General features: G+C 39.5%; 1 protein-coding gene across 10 annotated transcripts in view; it reads right to left on the reverse strand.

Annotated features, from left to right (window-relative positions):
• The window catches only part of ARPP21 (cAMP regulated phosphoprotein 21), a 256,240-nt gene that overhangs the window by 58,627 nt on the left and 172,210 nt on the right, over positions 1–25,403 (reverse strand). For 9 of the 10 annotated variants that reach the window (XM_054019424.1, XM_054019429.1, XM_054019422.1 and 6 more), the window contains 5 exons: positions 24,272–24,502; positions 18,266–18,435; positions 16,051–16,155; positions 13,397–13,657; positions 3,200–3,326 (listed from right to left, as the gene is read on the reverse strand). In XM_054019424.1, the coding sequence (XP_053875399.1) occupies positions 3,200–3,326; positions 13,397–13,657; positions 16,051–16,155; positions 18,266–18,435; positions 24,272–24,502 (894 nt within the window). The remainder of the gene's footprint in view (positions 1–3,199; positions 3,327–13,396; positions 13,658–16,050; positions 16,156–18,265; positions 18,436–24,271; positions 24,503–25,403) is intronic. The other variant, XM_054019430.1, reaches the window with a different exon arrangement.

A 25,403-nucleotide genomic window follows, 5' to 3' on the forward strand; every position in this document is an offset into this window, starting at 1 on the left:
TTCCATGCTTAGCCATGGCTGTCTCACATTCTGCTCATATGCGAACCTCAATCTTGGCCCTTAATTCTACATTTGAAGGTAATTTCCTGCAACACTGCATAAAGCTTGAAATATTTGCCTTTTGATTGGAACATGTACTTAGCCAACCCAAAGTAGCCTAGCTCAGAAAGGTATTTAGTATTAAGTGGTCGTATGTTCGTGCAGTAGTTGAATGGATATCCAAAGGAGTTTTTTCCCCCAGAGTTTGAATGTATAGCGAATAGCCTGCAGTAAATTTGTAACATAAGCAGTGTACTTTATTATATTTAATGAAACATAATTTATATCCATCAATCAAACTCCAGAAGATTAGTGACTTTCCAAATGCTATGTGAAGTGAAGGAACATGAAAAAAATAGAATAATCAATCCTTACCCATTTATTCACTGGCTACAAGTATAAAGAAAATATCATCTAAATATATAGTTAATGCCCAAGAAAAGCTTCTGTCACTCCGTACTTACCTTCTCAGAGGCATTTTCAGACATTTCAAAGCATAAGTCGATAGCAAGATGGATATCAATATTGCTTCAGGTAATGGAAGAAAATGCATCTCTGCAGATAATTAGATTTACCTTTATAAATATGAGTGAAAATTTGAGGGCATGAGTCAGTTCAGTTACAAAAATCAAGGAAAAAAAAACATCGGACCTAAGTATCCTCCCTGCTTCTTCAAGCAGAGAGGAAGCAGGTGAGGTGGATCACCATGGAGTTCTGGAAGGTGGAGGTAAGAGAGCACTGACTTCACAGCATCCTCCTCTCTACCTCACTCCACTGAAGTCCCTCTCTGAGCTCAGTCTCCTTAGGTTCTGGCTCCCTAAGGGGCTGTAGAAGGTACACTCTGTGGAATTCTCTCCCACAAAGGCAGAGGAAAACCTTTTGGGTATCTGTCCTTCAGTTAACTCTTCTTCACACAGCGGCTGTTGTGATGGCCCAGGATTCGATCCCAATAGAGCATGACTCCAACAGGAGCGATGGTGTCTCAACAGCAGCATGGAGGGGCTGACCTTGTGCGTGGGACTTTGGGTTCCCCTCCCTGTGAATCTGAAGGGTCAGCAAGATTGGGAGGTTGGCCCCCCCATGCCTTGTCCCCTAATCTCTCTCACTTTGTGGAGTTTCCTGACACCCCTATTCCCCTCATGTAAATATCTCTATGAGAGGGTTCAATCTGGCCCATAGCTAGGACCCATTTAAAAGAGTTGATTCTAAAGTAAGGCTTAGGACCTGGACAATGGATAAAGATTTAAAACAACCATCAAAGAAATACTAAACTCTCACCACAGAATGTTGACATGATGTAATAATTATTTTTCCAATGGAGATGTCAATAATTGAAAGGAGGAATTTTAAAGATACTGATAATTTTCCCAACTCAAGAGATTTTTCTTGTAGTAACCTAACTCCTTGGCGCACACATAGGTAAAAACAATATGAAAAACACATAAGCAAAAAATACAACTGAAGTCGCTACGTAGTCTGTACCCAAACACAATGGTTACTACACTACGGTATATAATTAAACCTGGTATTCAGATAGTGTCTCTGAAGATCAGATAGTTGAATTTTCTGCGAAAAATTTGCTGACGCATTTCAGAATGTGTCCCATGTGTACTTTAATTACCATAACTTTCACATTACTGATCTACCATTTAACTGATAGAGTAAATATGATTTTATAACAACACAGTCAACCAAAATAGTACCATACAATTCAATCTGCACTTAGGTTCAAAGATCTACTGTATATGGATAATAAATAGGATACCATACTGTAAGACAAGATAAATTAGAAGAGATAGATGGCCTTTATGGAATATTACATCTCTCTGAGAACTGTATTCTCCCAAAGCTATGAAATCTGACAGTAAACGCCCCACCAGCCACACTGACCAAAACCAACACCTGTTTTATTAGAACACAGGACAGCTTTAAAAGAAGAGCCATTGAACATTCAAATCAATCATAATTGTGTATTGCTATGGCTTTTTTTCTCTGAACACCTAATAAAGTGTGACAAGCCTGTCGGCGGTCACCTTAAAGAGATTGGGAGTAGGCTGGATGACCCCAGAGCTCTTTTCCATCTCTCATGTCTATGCTATTGACTTTTATCTTAAAGAGTTGTGGATCAAAGCGTTGGCAGAGAAGTTGATTTTTCATTAAAAAAAAAAAAAAAAACCCACCACCACAAAATTCACAGGAATTTTTATCAAATCATTTGCATTTCTGGAGCTAGATAGTAATAGACAGCGCGCTTTATCCTACATGACACAATTATGATTGTGTACCCTGTGGCAAAACAATCCCTCCTACCAAAGTTAATACTTGTCTGAGACACAGCATGGGGGAGGGTTGCACTGGAGAAACAGACAATCAATGATTTTTACAGAAGCTCTGTTTATTCATTAGGAACACAAAGAACCTCACACCAGCACAAATAAATCAACCAAGATCAGTCTCACTCTGTCTCCCCCATCCTTAATATGGTTTAATTAGGAGTGGCATGACACAGTAGGAAAAGAGACCGGTTCACTGTGAGACCTGCTACTCACTCTCTTACAGTGTAACGGCCCCCCTTCCAACTGCCCATCGCTTCAGGGAGCTAACATCCAAGTGGGTGCCACACAGACTCTAGAGCACCTCATTGCCTGCTGTTTTCATGAACACTAACCTCAAAAGGAGGAAAATAGTGGAATATTACCAAGGTAAAGACTGCCTTTTATCTGGCTGGCGCCACATCACAGATACAGCTTCAGCTTTGCAGAGCAGAATGTCCCCAAAATATTTCCATTACTGGTTTCTTGTTTTTAAAATGTTTAGGGACCACATACAATGACGGCAATAAAATGTAACACTTGGCTTTCAAATGAAGCATGAATGATCACAGTAATTTGCCACTTGTCTTACTTCTGATCCAAGATGTAACGTATTAATGCAGGAAGAACCACGCTGTGGGATGCATACTAGATGACAGCACTGAAGCATGCTTTCCTTTCTTGCATGGTATGGCTTTCCAAGCAAAATTGTTTTTTGACTCTTTCAACTAACTTAAATGGCCAATTTCCAACGCTAGCTTTTCAAGCCCAAAATTAAAGTACGATCAATAGGTTCATCAGTAAATGCAACACAAACCGCTGAAGAAATGAGTAACAGATGCAAATACCTGCTTGCTGTGCAGTCTGGGGTATTTGTTGACTCCGCTGTGCATTGTACTGAACTGAGGCAATGGGTCTATACTGCTGAGTTGCTGAGGTAGGGTATTGACCAGATGGGTAGTAATACACTGGCATCTGTGGAAAGCAAAAACACTGACTTAGTACTTATGACAGAAACTGAAGACATACAGAAAAAAGTCAGGTGAAGTAGTTTAGTTTTACAGTAATCAAAAGAAAAGATTTGCATAGTACATTTTCAAGCACTGTCACTTAGTTCCAATTTTCTCTTGCAATGTGATTATCGATGTCTTAAGGATTAAACAATGTTAGTGTGTAAGTTGAAAAACCCTAAATGAAGCAGGAACATGAATACAAATGTTCTTCAAATACTGAATTACTTTGTTCTCAACTAATTTAATGTCACAGAGAGAAGCAGAGAGAAATAGCAGTTATTTTTAAAAATTGTGTAAGCAATGTTACATATAAACAAGAGACCAAAAAAAATATCACAGAAGTACCATATTGCACAAAATTATAATGCTATATGAATGTATTGTAGACCATATGGAAAACAATTAAATAAACTCTGGGGAATATTAAATGGACAATTGAATGCAGAAATGGCCTGGAGTCAAAATGTGCATGTTGTATGAAAGTGAGAAATTTGTATGTTTGAGAGTCGCCATTGTCAGCCTATCCCTCTTTAATGGATAAGTGCTTACCTGCATGAATCTCTCCCTTTAAAGTTTCTAGCACATTTGGCAGGAATATATTATGGATTAAAAATGATTAGCATCCCTCCTCTTGCAAAAGCTTTTAGTAGGTATTGAGTCAGCTAGTGTTGCTAGCTATTGTATGTTACAGAACAAAGTATACTCAACTGCCTCCCCACACATTGGAAAATGCAAGTTTGAGGGCAACTGAACACAGTGACTTTTCTTGCACACTCGTCATCACCATTACAGAGACATCGGAGCTAAACAGTTTGCGCTAGCCCTTAGTGAGTTCAATAGCACTCCACATTTGGAGCAATTCTATGATGGTTAGTAAGATAAAATATAAAGTATACAGGGGCACCTCTACAAGATCTTCAAGAGAACTTTTGTTGTTGTTGTTGTTCTTAGACTATTTAAAATGTCTGTCTGTGCTTCTTTATAAACCAATGGAATTATATTGGTTTCCACATTTAGTATTTGGCCTGTTTCAAAAAAGAGACACAAATGCTTTTTATTTTTAATACAACAGGAATTAGTACATGTGGGTCAGATTCTGCCACCTTTATTCATGCTGAGCAGTACCTTAGCTCAGGAGTAGTTCCACCGGAGATAACTGGACTACTCATGGAGTATTGCTCAGTGAGAGTAATGGTAAACAGAATAAGGCCATATATGACAGGTATTTAAAGAGCTAACAGAATCTCTTTAAAAACAGGCTAAAAATCTCAGAGATACAAGGCTCTTTATCACCAGAGAAAAGCTACCAAGTGCAACAGAACTAAGTTACAGAAATATACATACAGTGCCAGGCTGGCACTTGAAAGGGGTCTAATGAAATTTTTTACCCACTACATAATCACCTCAAGATATGTCATTTTGGCTAATGTTTCTATAGCTCTGTACGAAAACTCTGACAAAAGTTTCCCAGTGGACACTGTTTTACAAAATGGGAATAACTACAGGAAAAAGAGAACAGGAAGAACTACAAGGAGGAAAGTGAGGAGAGGACACAGTTTATGAGGGTGAACCATAGATGGGAAGTGGGGAGAGGACTGAAGGAATTATAAGGAGAAGGGAAACTGAGAATCAGGGAACCTGGACTGGGGGAGGTCTCTGAAGGGAAGAGAACTCCAGGCAAATTGGCAGAATTTAGAGGACCAGATATCAAATCTTTGTTTTTCTTTGAACCCATGTAAATACTGTTGCTTTGTTTTGTCAGGTACAACCAGCCATAATCAAACCATGAATGCTTTAATCTGAACATGTTTTGAGCTATTCCAGCTCTGAATAACGCGGAGTAATGCTAAATTGTAGCCTGCCTTTGAACTGTGCTTTATCTTTGAATACTGCAATACGAGCGATGGGCATAGTGTAAGAACATTTGTCCCCAGATCTAACTGTTTGGAGTTAAAAAATCCCAGTTTTAAATGCATGATCTAATTTTACCCCAGCAGGACAAAGTTAGTGAGGCAAACTCACATGGGTAAAAGAGGCTAAACTCTTAAAACTTTTAAAAATAAATGGCCATCTGAGAACAATATGAGTTACCTCTTGCCATTAATCATTGTATGGAAAGTTCATAGGTAGTAAATTAAAAATGTAGCCCAAACAGTTTAGGTCTGGAACTGAAGTTTTACTTGAGCCTGCTTAGCCCATTCTAAGAACTGCTATAACACTTAGTAGCACTTAACATTTTTAAAAGTACTGTACAGCCATGAACTAACTCATCTGTGTAGCTACAAGGATTTTTTTTTTTAATTCACTGGAACTGAATAGATTTGTTATATACTCCATTTACTAGCTTATCAGTACAGCAATCTATCACTTTGAAAAATGTTGTTAGTGGCATGGAGCATTAGATGGAAAATCATTTAATTTGGGGTGATTAATGGTTGAATTTGATAGTAATCATGCATGGATGACTTGCTAAAAATAGACGTTTTTATTATAGAATATAGACATGGGTTAAAGTGGATTTTAGGCTGACAATCAATGATTTATTGATCTTGTCGGACATACTTTAATTTGTCTTCTGTACAGCTCTCCTTCAGCCTACAGACACGATTTCACCCCAAAAGTAATCCAAACCTGATATTTGCCCACTGTGGTATTACTTTAACGAACAGCAGAATTCATAGAATCATAGATACCAAGGAGACCACTTACGTCATCTATCATGAACCTCCTGCACTTTGCAGAATTACTCGCTACCTCAATCCCACAAACATCTTCTTTTACTTGTGCTTGACTACAAATCATTACCATCTCCCAGCTAGTCTACTGAAATGCCCAACTGTACTTGATGTTAACAGCTTTTCTTCTAATCTAAGGCTAGGTCTCCATTATAAACTTTTGCTGGCACAGTTTATTTCATTCAGAGAATTAGTATAAGCTACACTGGCCAAAGCTTTGCCTGAACTTGGAGGGTGTGCCGCTACAGCTCAATAGATTTATAGCTATACAGATAGAACTATATCAGCAAACCCTTTCTAGTGTACACTGGACCTAAATGTTTCCTTCTTCAACTTCAACTCATTGCTTCAATCCTCCTAACATTGTGGAAAAAAAACCTTTCTTCATTTATGTTGTTATTCTGAAGCCATGTATAGGCTACCATTTCCTTCCTGAGTTTACTTATTGAATTATTTAATAAATAAAGTATTATTTCTAAACTACGGTATTTAAGCTTAACTCAGTCTCTCCATGTATTTTGTCATCCAACCCTTATGTAACTTTTGTTCTCCAACATATTTTCTTCCGGTCTATCCTAAACTGTGCCAGAGCTGTGCTGAATATTCCAAGGACACTCAGACCAGTGCTATGTAAAATGGCATTATCACTTTGACATATTTCATGTGATCCCCTATATAACCTATAGAGACCTGTGAACAGCAAAGGCTTTTTCTTGTTTTGTTCCTATTTGATTTGCTGTCTATCAGCACCCTAGGGTCCCTCTAAGATGGCTTTCCAGAGAGGTTTTCTCTAGTTTGTTGGTGTGCTGTTTACTTTCTCACTCTAGGTGCAGGGCTTTACATTTATTTGAAAATCATTTTGTTCAGCGTACTACACTCTCCTAACCTCTCCTGGTCAATTTACAGTTTGATTCTGTCTGCATGTAGGTTTTCTATTCTAAATGTTATCAACAAATTTGGTTAGAGCTGAATTTACACCTTCCTCAAGAGATTGTTAATGAAGCCAGTTGTAATGTTGTTATCATATTTCACAGTTCTGCTGGGGGTGGAAAATATAAATTCTCTCTATAGGCATGCGTAACTCCCATCAGCACTAATGGCCAACGCCGCAGAGAGCGGGTTCGGGCCCCGGTGAAAATTTTTTTTTCGGGCCCCCCCAGCAACGGCAGACCGACTAAAAATAATGATACTACCAAGAAAGACAAAAACATATGCAACATAGTCGGGCGCCGGGCTCCCTTCCAGACCGCCGGGCCCCGGTAATTTGTACCGGCTTTCCCCCCACCTCCCCTGTCGGCCCTGCTAATGGCAATTACACTTACATAAGAGAATTTACAGGATCTACATTGACCTATGGAGATTTTGGACACACAAATGCCTCCCAGTCACCTGGGTGTTAATTTAGGGACTTATTGTCCTCTATGCTGACTACTTCCATGCTGAGAGCAGGAAAATAAATTTCATGATCTGAGAGTTGTTCTCTCAGGGGCACAGAGTCCCTTGTGTGGAACAATAAGGGAGTATGTCCCCCAAAACTAGTGAACATTCCCAAGCATGAATCAAAGACCATGTGCATGGAGGCTTTTTGCATTCTTTTTGAGTAAATTTCTTGCCTGCTAGTGGCCCTGGGTCCCCCTTCCACAGAAGCTTCCACAACACAGGCAAAGAACCAAGTGAAGTTAACACAGACTGACCACCATCAGAGAATCCATAGATGTATAGTGTCTGAAGCATTACTATCCTCCAAGCCCTATGTCCTTCTCATCTGTGGATCCCATTCTCCTAAGAATGATTTGTTTCCATGAGGGATGCTGCTTCTGTTACTATCGCTTTGTTCAGCGCAATTTTTTTTATCCCCTCAATCACGCAGGCAGAGGAGACAATTTGCCCTCTAGTCAGTGCAGGAGAGGATGCTGGTGATGTTTTCACTGAGCATGGAGAACTGGTCCTTTATTGGAGTGCTTGGGCCATGAGCATGTCAGAATGGCTGTCAGCATCAGAGGATGGATGAGGTGTATTATTGTGACAGGGCCGTAACCCGGGGGGGCAAGCGGGGCAGCTGCTCAGGATGCAAAACCGGAGGAGTTGGGTGGGGTGGGGCAAAAAATGGGGAGGAAAAGTGACGAAAAAACAGTATGGGATGCAAATATACTTGCTCGTCCCAGGCACAGAAAATGCCTAGTTACAGCTATGGAAAGCAAAGTAAAGTAGGAATTTGCCAGTGAAATGGAGAAAAGCAAAGTCAGATCACTGTACTTAGTTTCCACTAGTGAACTTATTTCTCACAGGATGATGCCGAAGCCCACAGAGGACAGGCTAGACAATGACAGATCATTATGTTTATGTTACTGAATAATGAATCTGTTAATCAGATTTAGAATATGCAATGGTGGAAGAGGAAGCAGAAGACGACAAAGGGCTCATCCTCCCTCCCCCCTTAGATGTATCACTTTAAAATCTGTCGGTTCCTCTTTTGATGAAGAATGGGAAAGGAAGCCTTGAAAATAGCAATAAAGCCAGCATTAATTAAACTTTAATATATAAATGTAAGATATCTTTAGGCTTGCAGGCTTGGACAACTTTTTCCTTTCTTCTTCTTTCTCGCTGGACCTGCTCCCAAATTTTCAATGCTCTGCTTTATTCAAGTGGCATGATACCAGAGGCAAACTACTAGAAACCTCATTGCCACTACATTTACAGGAACTAATTAGCCATTTAGACTGAAGCCTCTGTTATATTGGTATAAATTTGTCAGCAACTTCTATGATATAGAAGTGCTTTTACATTGATTGCATTACATTGATTACTGCATTATAACATTTTGCATGCATAAGCATCTTACCTGGTTTATTTAGTCTCTCTGCTTCTCCTCCTACAGAGAACAACAGCTTTCACCCTGGATCAGTTATTCAGATTTCAAGGCCTACTTGAAACAGCTACATAGCAATGACAATAGTAGCTAGGAAGATGCTGATTTTATAGGGTAGGTCTTTGTGACACAGAGCACATGGGTAATGGTTTGTCCCATTTTGCTTCCCTACTTTATCAAAGCAACATCTTCCTAGCCATTAATGCCACTGCTATATTGCTATGTTTCAGAACAATCCACTACATCTGCAGTCTACGGACCACTCAGTCCATGCCACATCTCCAGTTTGTTACTCATCCTGGGATGCACAAATAGGGGAATCTCAAGTGGGAGCTGAGTTGGTTATTTTACCTCTGTATTTGGCACTGCTGGAATACTATGTCCAGTGCTGGTGCCCACAATTCAAGGAGGATGTTGATAAATTGGAGAAGGTTCAGAGAAGAGCCACAAGAATGATTAAAGAATTAGAAAACATGCCTTATAGTGATGAGCTAAACAGATGGAGCTCTTTGAGTCTAACAGAGAGAATGTTAAGGGGTGACTTGATCACAGTCTGTAAGTATCTTCATGGGGAACAAATATTTAATAACAGGCTCTTCAATCTAGCAGACAAAGGCATAACACAATTCAGTGGCTAGAAGTTAAAGCTAGATAACTTCAGACTGGTAATAAGGCATAAATTTTTAATGGTAAGAGTAATTAACCTTTGGAACAATTTACCAAGGGTTATGGTGAATTCTCCATCACTGGCAATTTTTAAATCAAGATTGGAGGTTTTCCAAAAAGATCTGTTTGAGGAATTGTTTTGGGGAAGTTCTATGGCCTGGGTTATACAGGGAGTCTGACTAGATGATCCCAGAGGTCCCTTCTGGCCTTGGAATCTATGAATCCAGGGGAATCCCAGCCCCGTACTGGGATGGTACTCTCTAATGCAACTATCTCCATGTATATTAAAGTTTAATTACAGTAGAAGAGGGCCTTTGCATAAGAGCTCCACACCCCATCAGCAGTTCTGTGGGTTCCAGCTAAGGAACCTGCTCTATGTTGCCATCCTTGCAGCTCTACCCATCCTCTGAATCAGTTGGACCAATACAAGGCTTTCATACCAATGTGACAAGTGATTAAAAATGCCATGGTACGACAGTGGGGAAGAGCTGTGAAGTGCATTGAAAACAAGGACAAGTTTGAAGTTCACGCAGAGGAAAAGGAAGTCAGTAGAAGGATTCAAAGGGGTACGGCATGATCGGAACAGGTAAGGAACACACATCCATACATTGGTTAACTTTTGGTTCATACTTTGAAGGTTATCTTCAAAACCAGGACAGCAAGAAATTTGCATTATTCTTCAAAATGACAGCTTAGATACACGAACACAATTGAGCAGCAACTTCAGAGCAGATGATTGAGTGACTGCATAATATGAGAGTCCTTGCATGGATATTTATATATATTAATTGTGACACTATTTAAAATGCATTTTATGGTACATATATTTTAAATTAAAACATGGTGAGTTAGGTAATTTGTTTAAAAATATGTATTGATGACCATGTACACACTATACTGTATAACATGATATGAAACATGCAATGCAATTGATATATGGAATATATTTTCCATCTGGGTACACAGGACACTTTTTTGTTTTATTCTATCACTAATTATAGTGTATAACAATACAGAAGAACGGTACCTCTTAAAGGTTGCTAACCAAATCGAGGCTACCTTGGACCCAGATCCAATCCAACCAAGGGTACCCCCTGCAAAATTACCCAGTTACCTACAATATCCTTTCAAAAGACAAAGATGTTCAGTCTGATAATGAACATCTACTTTTGATTTGAGAATTTCCCATACAGTGAAGAAATCATGAAAAATTATAGTACAGAAACATATGGAGTTACACTTTTCTTTGTTCCTGCAGTTCAGTGCTACTGAAACCTCATTTTTGAGAAAACCTTTTCAAAAAGTCTTTAATTAAATATTAGAGCTGAGCAAAACTGGCGTAATTTGTTTTTGTAAAAATGAACACCAATTTGTCATTTGCTATTTTCTCCACAAAATATCAAGTTTTTTGTATATCAGACAAATGAAAAGTCTTCACAATTAACCTTGTGCAGACTCTAAAAACCACTGTCCCAAAAAAATTCACAGTTGTGAATTTTTAAGAAGTTGCTGCTGCTGGTGGTGGTGGCTGGTATCTGTCCTCTCTCCTGCCCAAATCCCACAGATTAGAGAAATGAACACAGTATTGGGAAGCAGGAGGCTCTTAGTTCCCATCTTCACCACTTAACAATTCTTTGAAAATCTGAACTAAAGGAGGATCCCTAGTTCTGGGCTCCATGCTGGGAGAGAGCTCACAGATCCACAATATTTGGAGCCAAATGTCCAACGTTTAAGGTCCACCATGGTGACTGGAGACCCAGATGTGACAGGCAGGAAAGCCACAGTTGAATGGGTAATTTTGCAGGGGGGCCCCTTGGTTGGACTGGATCCGGGTCCAAGGTAGTCTTAATCCGTTATTGATAAAACATTCTACTAACATTATTTAATTGTCTCACAACGCCCCTCTGAAATAAGCACCAGTACCCCCTGCTTATAGACATGGAAACTGAGGCTCAGAAGTTAAGTGATATGTACAACATCGCACTGTAAGCCAGTGTCAGAAGCACAATTAGAACTCTGGTTTCTTGACACAAAATCCTATGGCTAATCTATTAGAACACAATGCCTCCCCCTACCAGCCCTAGAAATGTTGGTAATGTTGTTTTCCATACATGAAATCCAAAAATATACAGGATTATAATATCCCAGCCACAGGTAGGCAGGCACCTGTAGGTAAGTAGTATTATCCCCATTTTACATATTTGGAAATTTAAGATCAGAAAGATTAAGTGACTTGACAAGGCACTCTCAGTGGTACAGCAGCATCAACACGGCCCATTGAGCCAGGGGACCATGTTCTAATCCTAACACTGGCTCTCTGCAATAGCCATGAAACATATCTTAGCTTCTCTAAACCTCAGTTTGTAAAACAGAGGTGGCTCATATTTATCTAGTTCACTAGGAGCGTTCTGAAGTTTGGTTAAATAATACTTGAAAATGTTATAGAACACATAGTATTAAGAAAAGCTAGTGACAGATGTGGGAACGGAACGCAGGACAGCTTGTAAGATTTTTGCTTTCTGCTTATTCATGTAGATAATGTAGTTTGGGTAGGGGAAAAGGGGATATTACAACTTCTTCTGTCCCCCCCCCCCAAATTCACACCTGTAAATTTTTGAAATCACTACATAGTCAAAAATATTTCTTGTAATATTTTATATAATAAAATAAATTCATAACACTGCCCTTTTGTGGAATTTTTACAATTTGACAAATAGGCAAAATTCCACATGTAAAGAGCAAGCTTTTTTGCTAAATATTTTATCTCTATTAAATATTTTGCAAGCTCTTTACTCAGGAAATTACATATATGGGGCAAATAGCTGCACAATATTTAAACTTAGAAATATCATGTGCCACTATATGTTCCGTGGCATGAACAGCCCTTACTCTTCTAATTTTCTGTACTAATATTAACTCCCAAGGCTGTTAAAAGTAGCTTAGTAGCCCACATTCTTTGTTATTACAACAGTGCAGAGACATACCAACAACTGCAGTTGTATTATCAATAAGGAATAATGAACAGAAATAACACCATGGGTTAAAATCATTTTATGCTAAAGTGTTTGATGGGATTTTTTTTTAAACAAATATTTTTCTAGAGGATAAAATAACTCCCTCTCCCCCCCAACTAATAACATTTTATCATTTTGAACTGCACGTTAAATGCAGTTTTCTATAATTAAGTTGGAAATTTGACTTTTTAAAATGTATACCTTGAAAATGGGCCAGAAAATCATCGGTGCATTTTACTTCTTGACAGTAATCACTTTCTGTGTTCTGCAAGGATACCCAGGAGACATCCATGGATGTTTGGTGGCGAACAGTAAAACATAATCAGTCTTCAGGAAGACAGTAAAAATTACTGATCTGTGGTGTCTTACATGTTCAAGTCAATTAAATATGATGAATGGCTACCTCTGCTAGCATGCATGTGGCTCACAGGAGAAAAGGGACTCTGAATGTTTGTTCACCCTCCTTCTTTATATTCATGTACAGATACATCCTGGAACACAGATGAATGCTCAGAAAATGATGGTGGGGGAAGGGAGGAGTTGTTGGAATCAATGAAACAACAGAAATGATGGAAACTTCCCACTGCCAAAACAATCTGCTCCACAGTAGCTGTGAATTCCTTGAAAAGATATTTTCCAGTTACCCCCAAGTCTATGCTGTATGTTCTATTTATGATGCTATAACAGAGGTCCCAGAGTTTGGAGCTATGTGCTAAACTCACAATAAAGAGGTAAAAATTCTACTTACCTGAGCAGGTGGTGGTTGCTGTACGTAGCCCTGGGGTGGTGGTGGAGGCTGCAGTACTTGTTGGGATACTGGTGGACCTGAACCTGTAAAACTTCCTGGGGGAAGCTGCTGACTTGGGGATGCCATGACATAACCTGTCTGCTGGCCAGATGGCTGTATAATAGGTGACGGGTAGACAGGACCAGAAGGCGACTCAGGGTTGTCTCCTGATGACTGACGACTTAAGCTCATCTGGCTAAATTGTGTTGTCATGTCATCTCGCTGTGGGGCAAAAGTCAGCTGAAAATTATCAACATGATTTTTGCAGTAGACATTTGAAAAACAAAAAGCCAGGTTCTAAGAATAGCATGAGAAGCAGGTGAAAATAAATTCATGCACCACCAAACGAGTTAGGGTAACCAACAAATAAATAGAAAATAAATAGAAAATAAAAATAAAACACTGAAAACCGCTTGAAAAATGCTTCCAGACTGTAAGGTAAATTACACCACATGGAGAAACAGCAGCTCCTCATTGGTTGGAATTCTTTGATCCTACCCATATTCTAAAAACTAGTGAACTCTAAAGCTTTCAAAGGGACACATTTTGAACTGAAAGGACCTAAGCACTACTTTGTAAGTATGGATTCCCCTCACAAACACAGAATTCCTTAACCAAGAGTACTCTAATAACTAGAGTTGGGATTTTGTAAGTATCCCAAGGGAAATTCAATGTGATTGAGACACCCTTGATTTCTTTGAATATCCCAATCCACACATTTTAATATAATATTAGGGAAAAATTTGTAATCTGGAGATTGAGCAGTTTGCAGCTCTCAACTGCTAGTTAAAGACTTTTTATGCAGTTGGTGTTAATAAACATGTAATATAGTAGTCTTAGGGCCACCATCTAGCTAGGGCAGGGACCAACATACCAAACAGGCATATAAGGTGAAATCCTGTCCCCTAATTAAGCCAATGACAATGCTTCCCTTGTGTTCAGTGGAGCCAGATTATACCATTAATGTGTATAATGGTGTAAAATAGCACCAGGCCCTGACCTTATAAAAGGATCCATGTGAGTGGAGCTCTGTGCCTGAGCAGAATCCTATTTCCTTCAATAGGACTCTGTGAGGGTTTAGAGTGAAATTCTAAAAGGGTATTTAAATGTCTAAGCCCCAGTGAAATCAATGGGAGTTAGGAGCCTAACTTTAAAAATCTGGCCCTAAGGGCTTTGCCTACATAGGTCCATTTGTCTTAATATTTGCTTCGTTCTATCGAGAAGTAAGAAAATATTTTCAGTGCATTGTGCATAAACATGCACACTATGTTCCCCAACTGCTTGCTCACACCCCGTTACTGAAGAGGGCAAACACCGCAAATAATTTTTTCCTCAAATATGCCTATGAATTTTTTAATTAATTTGCTTGGATTGTGTTTATACCCCTATTATGTTCACTCTCCAAAAATATTCTAGCATAATGCATTCACTGGCAGGGTTTTTGAAAAGAAAGTATGGATTTTTAAATAAATACATCAGAATATTTGTTGTAAGCCAATTTCAAATTCACAATCACATGCAGAAATCTCATTTTTTAAGGTTTACACTAATTCCATCTGGGAACAGATATAGGCCATCATTCTCAAAGCTGTAGGCCAGAATCTGGTGCTGCGTGCCTAAATCCAGGCTCCTGAATCCATACTTAGGTACCTGAATTTGTTGCCTGAATTTCAGAAACGTGGTGCATCCACAGCTTCCACTGATTTGATGGCAAAAAGTTTTAAACAAGTGAATTTGAAAAAAAAAATATGACAATTCACAAAGAGAAAAATGAGGAATTCAGTGAATAAATTAACCATTATTAAGCTACTTCTACCCATTTCTATGAATGAAAGACTATGAAGCAAATGGTCACATACTTGTCATGGGAGCTAGCACTGGGACATACATCTGCTGTGCATGACAACAATTTTTCTACCGGGTTTCCAGTATGTGGATGGGTAGACTAAACCACTACTGAGCCTTTAAACGTAGTGCTTTTCTCCTATGTGTTAGTAGTACTATTTTGGCCCCAAAGGCATTATTCCATTTTGCTTCTATCTTCTAACGTGACAAGGTGACATCTCTAGCTTGGGGAAATCAGACACAAATAAAAATGTGAGAGATAGACAGAGGACAAAAGAATCCTGTACCGCCTACTAAAATATCAGCTTCGTTCTACAGTAGTATAATTTTAACCTTGTAAGCATCAGACCAGATTCAGACTCCAGAGATATACTATTTTTATTCTCCGTGTCCATTAGTGCTTTGTCATGATGCACAGTACATCACATGCCTCTAGAGCTGCAGCTCTTTCACAAATATTCTGTTATCCAAGTGCTCCAATATGATCATGGAATAAGTCCAGCCGTTGGATTTAGAGTACAATGGTTTCTACAAATTCCGAATCAAGCATGTCACACAAGTCTTTCACCATATCCATGAGAGGTTTTCCTCCAGACTTTGTGGACATAAAATGCTAAAGTATTCCAGAAGTTTTGAATAAAAGAGAGATTTACAAAGACCTTAACACAAGTTGCCCTGCATTCCGACACATTGTTGTCAAACATACACATGCTCACCTCAGCCACCCCACATCAACAATCACCACAAAAATAAATAAAAATCTGTAGTACCACAGGGAACTGCTGCGTTGGAGAGACTGGCAGGAGATGCTGGGGTGGATAAGAAACTGCTGGATATTGGACTGACTGGGAAGATGGCTGCAAAGCCTGAACAGGCTACAAAATAAAATGAGACAATAAATACAACACTCCAAGACTTAGATAATAGCTAAACACTGTTATTGGGAACTAAAGCTCCGGCAATGCAGGTGACCCACCTTCAGGTAGCCACAATAGATCAGTTACTATGACTTTAAGCTTGCATTTTGGTCACTCAATCTTGTGATTCTTAGTTATTGTTTTCTGCTGACTAACAGACTTTCAAGTTCATGAGATACAGAAATAAAACTGTGGTTACTTTCTTATTACTAGTGTGCTGCGATGCTAAAGCAAGATGCTACATATAACTCACAGAGATCACGGGGGTGGGGGGGTGGGAAACACTGCATATGCAGAGATATGCATTTTTCTGTTAATGACTATAAAGCTGAAGAGTAAGAACAAAGTTCAAAGTAACTTGATAATCTCGAGGAGATAAATGAAAGAAAGCATTTATACAGAACTATACGGCGGGTGTTTTACCTAGGAATAGCTTTAGCATTCCTCTCATTTTAGTCTCTCATTTACATGAATCCTACACAAGCTTGGTACTATTTTGCCTTTTCTGTTATAAATTAATTGGAAGAGCTGAATCTTGAAATTGAGGTTATAGATATTAGGCCATATTCTGTAGTCAGTAAAACCAGATTAATTTAACTGGCTTCAGCGGAGTTACTCTGGATTTACACCTGAGTGATCTGGGACCAGAATGAGTCTCCTTAGATCTACAGATGGAGGAATTCTCCATGTGCAAATCTGGAGTGCTCTCTGCTCATAAATAGGGCACTGCAATACTATGTATCTATCCCCTACCCTTACCCTAAAGAGAGCTTCCCATGTAGTTCTGAGTTCATGCTAAGGGAGTAGGTTGACATTCAGCTGGGCCAGCCCCCTCCCTGGCCTGGTGTACTACACAATGATAAGTTCATAGAGCCTTAGGCTGCATTTACTGTTTTATGGATCCAACCTCTCACCTCTGTAAAAGCTGAGCCCTGAAAGTTCTCTGGCAACAAGATTCCATTCACACAATACTGCGAGAAATCTGGGGGACATCCAGAGGCTAGAGCCATTGGGATCTAGATAGACGTTTGTGGATAGCTTTTCTGTGTAGAATTGAGGGTAAAAATCTCTTAGACCCATTAACTGATGTGTGGGACTCTTCAGGAAGAAACACTCAGTTTCTCTTGTTAAAAGTCTCCTTTTATTATGAGAGAGACTGATTTGGGACCTAGAGCTCAATTTGTGCCAATATATTATTTACACTGATTAAAGCTTCCAGCACTTCTATTATTAGATTCCAATGTTGCCCTCAGTGAGAGAAGTTATAACAAATTATCTGGGTCCAGTATTGAGCCTTCAGGGCTTTTCTTTTGTCCCACATTTGGACCTCAGCAGATTGAGAAGTAGAGAATAAAAATGTGACAACTAAACACTCAGCCATGCTATCTGCTTGTATGTATGTTCATGAACCTCCTATTAAAGTAAATAGGATATACCCCTCACTATATAGGGAAAGATGCTCAGGTGATACATCAAAGAGGGTCATATAATATTTTAGACAATCAGAAGGATGGGTCCCTTAATGCTAAATTAGCTTTAGGGGACCAAATTTACCAATAGTATTATTATTATAATTGAGAACATATAATGATCTCATAAAGAAAACTTGAAGAGAAACTAACAATTTGAAGTTAGAAACAGTTAACAATATAATTGATTTCAGAATCTGTGAGTATTACAAGGTGTTCAGCAAAAGATCAACAGAGCTATGTACACATATCCCAGCCCTTTACAAAATTACATATTGCACCTGTCTCTGAAAGAATAATTAGGTCTTTTAGTCACATTTCAATTTTTTCAAATGGAATCTAGAGATGTTCCACATACACACCACCTGGTTTAATAATCATTTTCCAAATGAAAATCTTTCTACCTGTTCCATCCACCCAGAAAATATTTGATAGCTTTTCTTTTGATAGTTATTTCAAAAGAAAAAAAAAAAAACCACCCTGACATTTTGTCTAGTTGCTTTTTTGAGATTATAGTGCTGCTGTGCAGGGAAGGTAAACACACCTAATCATCCCAGCCTTGATGAAAGCTTGTTCTCCCCTTTCAACAGTTGCTGTACCTGTGTGACAAGGTGACTTGCCATTTGTTGCTGTGGTTGTTGCACTTGCTGCTGCTGTTGGGATGAAGGCTGCTGCTGAGACTGTCCCACAAGCTGGCTCCTAATTGGCTGCTGGCCGCTGGGAGGGTTGTATATTGCAGGTGTACCATCAGGATTTACAAACGGTTGGCCTGAAACAAAATACACTTAATTTGCTGAATACTTTTAAGAACATAACATCCACTAAAATAAACTGGACAGGCACATATTTAGAGGCAGCTCTCTCTTTGTACTAATTGATCTTCAACAGTAAAGTGAATGGCTCACAATGCCTCCAGTTAAGGCAGCAGCTATCTATTTTTGCTGCTGAGCCTGGTAGCATCTGTTAGTTAATAGCACTTTAAGATGTAACTGATCATTTTTCTTCCACCAGAGAGATTTAATGCATCTCTGTACATTGGATCCCTGAGTGGTACTTCTGACTACATGTTTGTGCCTCAGTCAATACCCATAGCCTTTTGCATGCAGCAAGAGAATGACAAGCCCAGTGGAAAGATTACGGAGGGCTCCTACTGATCTGATCACAAACACATTTCAGGTTTGTTCTCTCTAACGTCTCAGGCCACTACTGAAGATCCTTAAATGCAGAGGCATAGACAGGTATTAAGGGGGAGATCAAAAATATTCCATCATCAGTTTACACCAGAGTAAAGCACAAAATGGGACTAGGCTGATAAATTATAGAGTTGCAGTGCCACACACAATTACATGAGTGATTAAAAGTAGAGGTGTTTATGCACTCTACTGTACAGCTTTGCACAACATAAATGAAGCTTACATTTTTAACTCCTTCACGTATGCCAGAATGCGCTTTTGTTACAGCAGCCTTTTTTGTCCAGTGCATAAATGAGTGGAAGGTTACAATGGCTGTGCCAAAGATGTCCAGATGCTATGGTTAGAAGCTGAAAGAATGTACTTCAAGGATGTACTTTAAGTTAATTCAGCAATGACGCCATTAATGCTGAAATTGCATCCTGGAATAAATATTGGGGATAGAAGATATTCATGCCCATTTCATAAATGGAATGCAAACCATAAGACTATGCTTAATGCATTGTAGTTCAAATAAGGGGGAAAAAACCTGCTAATTGAATGTAGAAACAACACGCTATACTTTTGAGGGCAATGTCCTAAGAGACTAGAGGAGACCATTCTGGAAATTCACAAGCAGAAGCCCTAGAAGTGTCTTTGAATGTATGGGGCAAATTCTTCCCTCCGTCATATTGAAGGTAGAACTTCATACACAGTATTCCTTTTTTTTCCCATTTCCTGAATCAGTTGCAAGTTTTCTATTTCCACAAAGTCTTTTTGCCTTTAATATGCCAGAGGAGTGTGGGAGAAGCAAGTGGGAAACCACCTTGTAAATAGCAATGGCAATAAATCAGTCTTTTTCCAATTTGCACAAAACTGTTGAACAGCCAAAAAGAACTAGATTCTTTTGTGTGAAATATTTTAATGCAACTTCAGTCCTTTCTCCTTTCCTTTTTAAAACTTCAGGATTAAGAGAAACACTTACAGTAGGTCAATGACTCTATAGAACAATTGTGAGATTTCAGATGGAGAGGGAAATGCAGGTGAACTGCATGGCTTAGAGAGCTGATCGTGAAATAAAAAGAGTTTCTCACCTCAACATCACAAGACTGCCACGATTCGTGACTGAAGTAAGGCTGTCTTGCATTAGGTACTTTTCTCTCACTCCCCAGCCGTCTCTCGTTATCACCCACCAGCTCCCAATTCCACCCACCAGCTGCTCAAGCTGTTCAACACCCATCTGTTTTTCTCACTTCTGACACACAGGGCCAGATTTAGGGGCTAAGCACTTTTCAGAGGAGTGTAGCCTGATCCTGATCCACTTAAAATGTGAATGCTCCAGGCTGCATGCTCACCATGTGTTCACTCAGAATGGAGAGAGACACAGATTAAACTGCTTGAAAGAGATGAGGGGCCCAGCTCTATGGGGGACAACGATGACATGGAGAGCAGAAAGAGCATGCACTCGGTCCCAACCGTGCAGTCTGATACCCACAAAAGAACTTCAGCAAGGTCTGTGGAAGGCAGAGATGATGCCACAGAGGGGCACTTCATGCCTACTCACCCCAAGTTTGGGTCTACCTCAATGGGAGGGCATGCTCTGATTCAAAGTGCTTAAAAGGAGACGGAAGGGACAGGAAGGATTGATTAAGGATGATCTTCTTTTGAAACAAAAGGGAAACAGCTATGAGAATGCCAGGAACTGATGAGGCAGAAAATAAAGCAAGCACTGGAACAGTGAAGGAGGTAAATTGAAATAGTATCTGCACAGAAGGGACTTGCCAAGTTAAATTAAGAAATGGCCACGAGGGACAGATTGAGAAGTTCATGAAGGGTAATACTACAGTGGAGAAGTCTAGAGGGAAAGGGGTTCCAAAAAGGAGCAACTGGACAGCTAGGAGTGAAACTATGTGACCAAGATGATAGGCAATGCTAGGTTCTCAAGAACAATATCAAAGAAGACTGTTTCAAATACAGCATTTCACTCAAGAAAGATGACTGGACAGAAAGAGGTAAACTTAAAGATGAGACTGGAGCATTAGCTAATGGAGCACAAAATTTTGAAACAGGAAATGAAAAGGGGGGGCTAGTGTTAGGGAAGACACTTGCGAACATTGAGTAATTAATTATTTCTCTGACATAGGGAGCAAGGGATGACGAAGAAGCCAAAGTGATAAGGAATAAGAGTGAAACACAAAATGTTTTTAATTGTTGAAGGGATGATGTCAAAGAGGGTGTCAGGAGAGACCAGAAAGAAGATGAAAATGGACTGATGGAATGGGTGGATTGAAGTGTAGGGAAAGCAAAGATGATAGTGCTGCACATGAAAAACTTTCACAGAATAAAAATAAAAATCAGCAAACTTCTTGCAGGTGGAGTGAAGAATAAAGAGCTGGAGGAAAGAGGGAATATTTAAAAGAAAAAATGAAGGTTGCCTACATCAGAGAGGGTGTTGAGAGGCATCTGATAAGATTTACAGATGTCATGGAGACTAATCAGCCTAGAGACACCATGGTGTCTCCCTGATTATTGTGACTCTGGGTGCTATAAGAGGATCACGTAGTCAGAGTGACCATGCAGTGTGATAGGAAGGACAAATGTTTAAAGGCCAAGCAGTAAGAATCAAAAAAAGAGGATAGAATTAGAGGTAATCAAACTAATAGAAGAAGAAAAAGAAGACAGAGCTAAAAAGCGATGATGCATTGTGAAAGAAAATCTACTCATTATGAGAAACAAAGCTTCCTTTTTCATTTATCTTCTATCTGTTCATAATATTTGATCATCTCCTGTAGTATCAGTGCCTCCTTCTCATAGAAACTCTTTTCTATTTTATTTTAAGATGATGTAGAGATTTAGGTTCAAAATCATGACGATGAATTTATAGCATGTGTTTTTAAAAAAAAATTAGCAGGCATCGCAGCAGGGTTTATTTCCAACACAAGTGACAATGTGATGTATGCTATAAATCTGAGACTAGGACCGGATTGTTTAAATTGAATTGCTGCTTCTACTTTTTAAAAATTTTACTGTATTAAAAATCAGCTACAGCAACAAACAGAGCAGTTTGTCTAGTGTTAAAGAAGTGCAGATATGTGCTAATACACAAATATAAATCACACAAATGCTATTTGAACAATATTTTTAAAGATACAGACTAGCCACACCCTCATCCTCCTCCCCTCCCCCCCCACACTGTATGTCTACATGGCAGCTGGGAGCATGCTTCCCTGCATAAGTAGACAGACATGCACTAGCTCAAGCAAGCTAGCATGCTAAAAATAGAAGTGTAGCTGAGGGTAGCACAGGCAGCAGCTAGGGCATGTCACCCACATGTGTGCCCAGGAGATCTGGGTGGGTTTGTACTCGGGTGGCCAGCCAAGCTGCTGCTCATGCTACCACTGGCTACACTGCTGTTCTTAGTGTGTTAGCTCGAGCAGAGCTAGCATGCGGCTCTCTACTCATGCTGGGCAGCATGCTCCCAACTGCAGTGTGGACGTACCCACGGAGCGCTCAGATATGCTTCTGAAGAGGATGAGGCATGCTAGGGAGAGAGGATCAGACACTCTATTCAGATGGTGTTACCTGGAGGTACTATGCCTGTGAGTGACATAATGCTCTGCTCCCTGGATGCTGGGGGGCATATGCTAGCAGTGAGACTTGCTATCTCTGTACAGCAGGTGTAATGAATGCTCTCCCAGAATAACTACTGGCATGCAAGTGTGCTGCAGCTTTGGACCCATCCTTGCCATGCCCAGAAACATGTACACATCCTCTCAGCCATTGCTATTCCTAGAAGCAGCACTGGCTGCTCTCACTTGCTCTCCCCAGTCCAGGTGTGCTGAAGTATGTACGATAAGGCTTCTTGAAAGTGGCCTGCAGAGTACATACAAATGGCTTCTTTCCTATTGCTCAAGAGATTCCAGCACTGTACATGTGCTGAACTGTTTACTAGAAAAGTGTGAGTGAATGACTGGTTTGTTTTCTTTTTTCCTCCATTTATTGCAAGGAACACTTATTTAAAATCCTCCGACTCCCGTCTCCAATACCAGACTCTCAGATCAAGACTGTAACAGCTTAGCTTGAAAAAAAACAACACATGTATATTCAATAATAAGTTGTTAAATTAATCCCACTATATAAATATGAACTTAAAATATCCTTCTGCATTTACAAATGCTGAAGTAACTAGATGAGCCTCAAATGCAATTATCTTCTAAAGTGATTATGGGAAGCTTGGTTTAATATGGTTTTTCAAGCTGATGTTTTTATTAAACTCCTCATCTCTCAGTTTCTCATTATATTGACTATAAAGGTATTTCCAATGCTGATAAATAAGGTTTGTGTCTTGGCACAGAACTATTTTTATTTAGCGTAAAGGGGAAGATAATAAATATAAAATGGTGGCCCTCACTACAAATAACATTCCTGAATTAAAAGCTCCATAATGCCAAGACCTTTGAAAACAGGCTTCAGCTCCCAGCTCTGGGTATAGTGGGAAATAGTTATGCATTGCTTGTTTTTTATTACCTCCTCAAACCAATATAACTCAGCTAAAGGAGACAGAATGTATGCAGACCCAGAGCCAGATAATATTTCAATCATTATCACTGAAATGGACCCAAATCACTGAAGCAACCCTGCAGTCCCCATCTACCAAGCCTTCTTTATAATGTTTGCAAAATACTGTGGGGAAATGAAAGCAAGAAGTTGAACTAAGGATGAGACCAACAACTCAAATCTGAACTCAAATGTTTTTGAGATTAACAAATGTTTAGATGAACTTTTATGCCCATTACTTCATATTTTCTTTTGTGCCTCTGCACAGCTTAGTTCCAGTTAGAAGCAGAAGTGGAGATGCCACAATATGAAAGTGCATGTTTGCACACAACTTCCAGTTTAATTATACAGACCCAAGCTGACCAAATAGCTTGGGTAAGAATACGAACTCCTGGGTGCTAATCCAGACTGAGCCTCCAAAATGTTTGTGCTTCTCCTGTCATCAAGCTAAACCTCCAAGGTTTGCATATTGTAGGTCGGTCCTCTCCAAAGTGCTGATATTCTGAGTTCCTGATCCTGGGAGATGCTGAGTGCCCTCCATTGAAGCCCAATGGGAAGCCAATGGGAACTGAGAGTGTTCAACACCCTGCAAGATTGGGGCCTTATTTTATAGCAGAATCCAATGTGATAACATTAAAATGGTGCGCTTGGCTCCTATCAGCTATGCTGCAGCGTCTTTGCAAAGCCATCACATATTTTCTCACCGCTGTAAAAACATCCAAACAAATCCGATTTCCAAACCAAAGTAGATATTTCCCCACTAATAAAGCAGTGCTAGCAGCTGCTGCGTTTTCAGCTACTGGTAACATTCTATTTTTATACATGATGCTGTTGGCAATGGCTAAAAAGCAATGCAAGATGGAAGAATGTCAGACTGACCTGTGTGTGGATTGAGGAGGATACTGCCAGGTGGTATCCCTGCAGCTTCAAGTGGAAGTATGATATAGCTGGTGTTGCTTGCTGCTACCTGGCCATTCATCCCATTCTCTGTATAGGAAACATTGCCTGAAGGGCTGGCTGTCACTCCAGGGACAATGGATGCACTTTGGAGAGGCTGATGTGTTCGTGACAGTGATCCTGAGGAGCCAGCGCTGCTGGAAGACTCTGAACCTGAAAGAGATACAGAATCTCAGTTATGAAGGAAGCCAGGCCCTCCATTCAAGCTGTTACTTACATTGAATAAAATTTTTTAAAGATGGAAAGCATTTATTACATAATCAGCCCTTTAACCCCTCAGACCATGATGGTTCCTTATGATAATACACTCTCCAGCAAGCTCAGTTTTAAGTAGGACTATTGTGATTCAACCCAACCTACAAAAAAACATTCCCCTCCCCCCCGAAAAGTCTCCCCTTCCATAAAAAAATATAATGAACCAGAACACAGAATGCTATGCGATTGGCTTCACAGTGATGTTTAATCATTCATAAAAGGCACACATACTCTGCCCAAAAGGACAAAGTTTACAATTCCATAAGCAAAAACACAAGAACATAGCAATTGAATCCTCAGCCTACTAACTAGTTAGGTATACCATTCTTCCATATTCACTGCTAGATACAGTTATAATTTTAGCAATTTATTTGCTTTTTCAGTACCTAAGCCTATTAAAAAGCTTCAAGCCAATACAAATATGGTAAAACACAGTCCAGTGATGCTCAGATGGCGACAGTGCAGATGTTTTAAAAATTTACAACATTCTGAATTCAACTGTCCAGTCTTTTATGATTTTACTTAGACAATTTTCCAACATTTTGATACAACAAATATACACAACCTCCTTCACAAACAAATTTGGAGCTGCAATTTTAACTCTAAAAGGGAAGGAAGGAAAGAACTCAGGATTATGTTCCATCAGTGTTTTCCTCCTATATAGCTTTTACATTTGGGATCAATCATGTGGGCTTAGTAATAGGTTCCATAGCTTCCCTGAATCATTTTTCAGTTTTGTTCTTGTCTAGATCCATTTCTTTTTTGGTAATTAGACGAGGACAGATTTTCACTGAAACTG

This window comes from Malaclemys terrapin, chromosome 2 (assembly GCF_027887155.1).
Source record: "Malaclemys terrapin pileata isolate rMalTer1 chromosome 2, rMalTer1.hap1, whole genome shotgun sequence".
Lineage (NCBI taxonomy): Eukaryota > Metazoa > Chordata > Testudines > Emydidae > Malaclemys > Malaclemys terrapin.